Source organism: Anopheles marshallii, chromosome 2 (genome assembly GCF_943734725.1).
Source record: "Anopheles marshallii chromosome 2, idAnoMarsDA_429_01, whole genome shotgun sequence".
Lineage (NCBI taxonomy): Eukaryota > Metazoa > Arthropoda > Insecta > Diptera > Culicidae > Anopheles > Anopheles marshallii.
The window spans coordinates 69,889,350-69,893,161 of NC_071326.1; the positions used below are offsets into that span (position 1 = coordinate 69,889,350).

The 3,812-nt window shown below is 41.7% G+C and overlaps 1 protein-coding gene across 1 annotated transcript; it reads left to right on the plus strand.

Annotated features, from left to right (window-relative positions):
• The first annotated feature begins 778 nt into the window (after positions 1–778).
• LOC128718485 (microfibril-associated glycoprotein 4-like) lies at positions 779–1,824 on the plus strand. The gene is made up of 2 exons (XM_053812106.1): positions 779–1,608; positions 1,689–1,824. The coding sequence occupies exons 1-2, from the start codon at positions 779–781 to the stop codon at positions 1,822–1,824; spliced, it is 966 nt and encodes a 321-aa protein (XP_053668081.1).
• The last annotated feature ends 1,988 nt before the right edge of the window (positions 1,825–3,812 follow it).

Consider the following 3,812-nt stretch of genomic DNA (forward strand, 5'->3'; position numbering starts at 1 on the left):
TCTGTTCACAATTTGTAAAACTAATTATCTAACTAATCAAGTAATTTATCATAATGGGGTACCTGCTGATGACTATATCATTCTATTTTCATCGATTCAAGCTTTTTTTCAGGCACTTTTGAATGTGATTTAATTATGTAACAAATAACAAAAGGTGATACTTCATCTTCAGCCCATAGAGAAACATCTGGAAGAGGCTATAATTTTGTCGCCGCAGTGTCAGAATGATACTGTCTAATCGAAATTTCGGTCGAAAGCGGAAGTCATGTTAAGTCAGACTCTATGAACTATGCGATTTGATTTACCACTTACTTATCAGGCTCCACAAGTAAGTCTTCCAAACCGCACACGGTCCAACACTCTTGGTTGCCAATTCATTATCACGGGATTTCTTTTTGTTTCCTTCGTATTACACGAGTGCAAGCGATTATTTAACAGAGCTCAGTGGTAACTCCGCAATTGGTAGGACATCTACGTAGTAGCAGCTTATTTGGTAAGATTTATATTGCAAACAAATTGTGTTGAACTGACTTGGTCATGACCTAAGCTGACCTATGCTCAACAACACATGCTGGTAATTAGAGATAGTGTACACACGGAGTGGTTTAATTTTAATTCTTTATCATGCCAAGAGTTAATCGAAAAGACCCTTGATGTGAAGTAAAAGTAAGCACCGCGATAACGAGAGAACATTTAAGTTTCATCATTTCCGAACCACAGTTTAGTGTGGTGCTGTGCGTTGTACGATTGCGATCGTAGGCTCTGTCTTGTGCTTAAAATGGCTGTAAATTGGTGCATTGTGTTGCTTTCCGTGATTATTGGCGTGGCGGTTACAGAACATCCTCCCAACAATCCATCTGTTCCATTGGACGAGCTCAAGGCTACAGCTGAATCGCTTGTATTACAGCGCGTGGAGCTTTTGTTACAAAGCTTGAGTGACAAAATAAAAGTGTTGGACGATCGTGTCGGTGAAATGAAACGAGATGTCAGCAGCTTATTTATTGCGCAAAATGAAACAAACGAATCTTTGAGAAAAGTTTCGGAACAATTGCAAAGCTTCCAAACATCGACTAAACAAGAAATGATCAATCTAAACCACAAGTTTGGACAATTTCCAGAATACACGGGAGTCTACTTCTTGCGGCCGGATCCATCCAAAGACATAACTTTTGCAGTATCTCGCGACTGGACGAATAATCATGGATACGGTGACAATTGGATCATTTTCCAGCGAAGGTTCAACGGTTCGGTCAGTTTCTCTCGCAACTGGACCGAGTATAAGCAAGGATTTGGTGATCTACGCGGCGAACACTGGCTAGGGTTGGAAAAGCTACACATGATCGTGAAAACCCAGCGACACGAGCTGCTCATCGTGTTGGAAGACTACGAAGGCGTGATCGCGTATGCACATTACGATGATTTTAAAATCGGAGATGAAAGTGAGAAATACATCTTAAAATCGGTCGGTCAATATTCTGGCACTGCGGGTGACTCTTTTACCCATCACAAGGAAGAAATATTTTCAACATACGATCAGGACAATGATTCAAAATGTGCCAAAAAGTTCGGTGGCGCATGGTGGTTTCACAGTTTCTTCTGTGTTTTTAGGTACTATGGATTGAAGCTATTTCTGGTAGTGGCATAATATTTACTAACCGTTTGCTTGTTTCTTTTCTTTGATTCTGTAGTCATTTGAACGGAGAATATATCAAAGGCAAAACCAATCGCATGGATGTAGGCATTAACTGGCTTTATTTTCGTGGACAATATTATTCCCTGAAGAGCACCAAAATGATGGTTCGACCTAAACACAGATTGATGTGAAACAATGCAGACAAATTTTTACATGAGTAATAAAGTTGGTCACTAACAAAATTACCATTGATATTAACTTATATGACTTTGACCAACAATATTTGGAACGGAATGGAGATGTTGTAATAGCTTTAAGAGGCTTTGAATTCCTGAGGATTTATTCCGTCTCTGTGAGAGAGAGGAGAGAGCAAAAAACATTAAACAGGAACGGGATTGTTGATGCAGGATGCTGCTTTCGGACTTTCTGGTGTTTCTAATTGCTAAACTAAATAGCAATACTGCTCTTTTCTGTGTCGTTCTTTGTGCTGTAAAATTGGTTGTATTTCACGTGGTTTTATCTCTTCTTCTTCTTTTTTAATAACAAACTGTCAAACAAAACAAACCCAACTAACGTTTACTGAGGCGTCGGTGTTAGTAAATGTTTTGTTGTTCAACTTGTTGGATGACGACTGATATATATGCGTAAACATCCCGGCTACCTTGAAATAACTTCGTTATTTTAACACTATTCGTTAGTGGGTAGTAGAGCTATTCTAACAACCGGACGAGTGATCGTCTTTCTGTCTGCCGTTAATAATGATACCACTCGAACAATGTTGTCCTTTCCGGGGTGCAGCGCAACAATCTTAGCTAGCGGCCACTGGCCTGGGGGAATGTTGTCTTCCTTCAGAATCACGATTCGTCCTATCTCGACCTGAACAGGTGGTTTGCAAACGTTAGTAGCTCTGGCTTGAAGTTGTTGTAGGTACTCAGGGTACCATCGTGCCCAGATAGCTTGCATCATCTTTTGCGTGCGTTCCCAGTGAGTTAGCCGATTGTCCGGAACCTTCTTGACGTCTATTTCAGGAACCATTTGAAAGTTCGATCCAGTGATGAAATGCCCAGGAGTTAAAACGTCGAGATCATCAGGCGAGTTCGGGATAGGTGTGAGTGGTCGCGAATTGAGGCACATTTCAATGCGTGCACACAAGGTCAAAAAATCGTCGTACAACATTGTTGACGATCCTAGCTCCTTCACAAGATGTTGCTTTGCTGATTTCACCGCGGCCTCCCAAAGGCCGCCGAAATGAGGGGCACGGGGTGGAATAAACTTCCACACTATCTCGTTCACAGCACACCAGTCGAATAACATCTCGCGTGATTTAGGATCAATCTTCAATTGATGGTACAACTGCTGGAGAAGATTTGCTGCTCCCTTGAATGCTGTGCCATTATCTGAGTTTAACTCCTTAATCCGTCCACGTCGTGAAATGAAACGTTGCAGTGCGGCGATGAATGCTTGAGTGGTTAAGTCACTGACTACCTCGATGTGTACCGCACGCGTGGCGAAGCACACGAAAATTGAGATGTATACCTTTCGTGGTGAATCTGCACCTCGAGAAATATAATCTGCAGGATTCTCAACTCCTGCCACATGTTTCCATTGCTTTATGTTCGTGGCGTCTAGAATTTGTGTAGTACGATTTGCCACGAACGTCTTCCATCGACACGGCGATGCATTTAACCAATGTAGAACTGTGGTGGAATCGCTCCAAAAAGTTATCTTGGTAGGGTTGAACCTTAATGCTGCTGTTACTTTGCCTAAAAGTTGAACGCTCAACAAGGCAGCACATAGTTCTAATTTGGCGATCGAATGATGAGATTTTACGGGGGCTAATTTGGACTTTGCCACTAGTAAATGGGTAGACACTTCTGACTCTGAAATGACGCGTATGTAGCAACAGGAACCGTACGCTCGTTCGGAAGCATCTCCAAAGATGTGAAATTCACAATCAGTTAACATTTCCTTTCCAAAAATATACCGTGGGATGTGTAGACTTTCTAGAAGGTATATGGTTTTTTGGAAGGATTTCCAATCATTTTGGAGCTTGATTGGCAGGTTCGCATCCCAATCGATCGGTTTCTTTGTCCTTGAGTCGATTGTTGTCCAAGCTTGCTGCATAAGTAGCTTTGCCTTACACACAACAGGTCCTATAAGTCCAAGAGGGTCGAATATT

What these genes read in the sequence shown, in the direction of transcription:
- LOC128718485 (XM_053812106.1), top strand. Translation starts at nt 779, where the DNA reads ATGGCTGTAAATTGGTGCATTGTGTTGCTTTCCGTGATTATTGGCGTG. An exon ending in AGTTTCTTCTGTGTTTTTAG is followed by an intron (nt 1,609 to 1,688) that starts GTACTATGGATT and finishes TTGATTCTGTAG; the next exon opens with TCATTTGAACGGAGAATATA.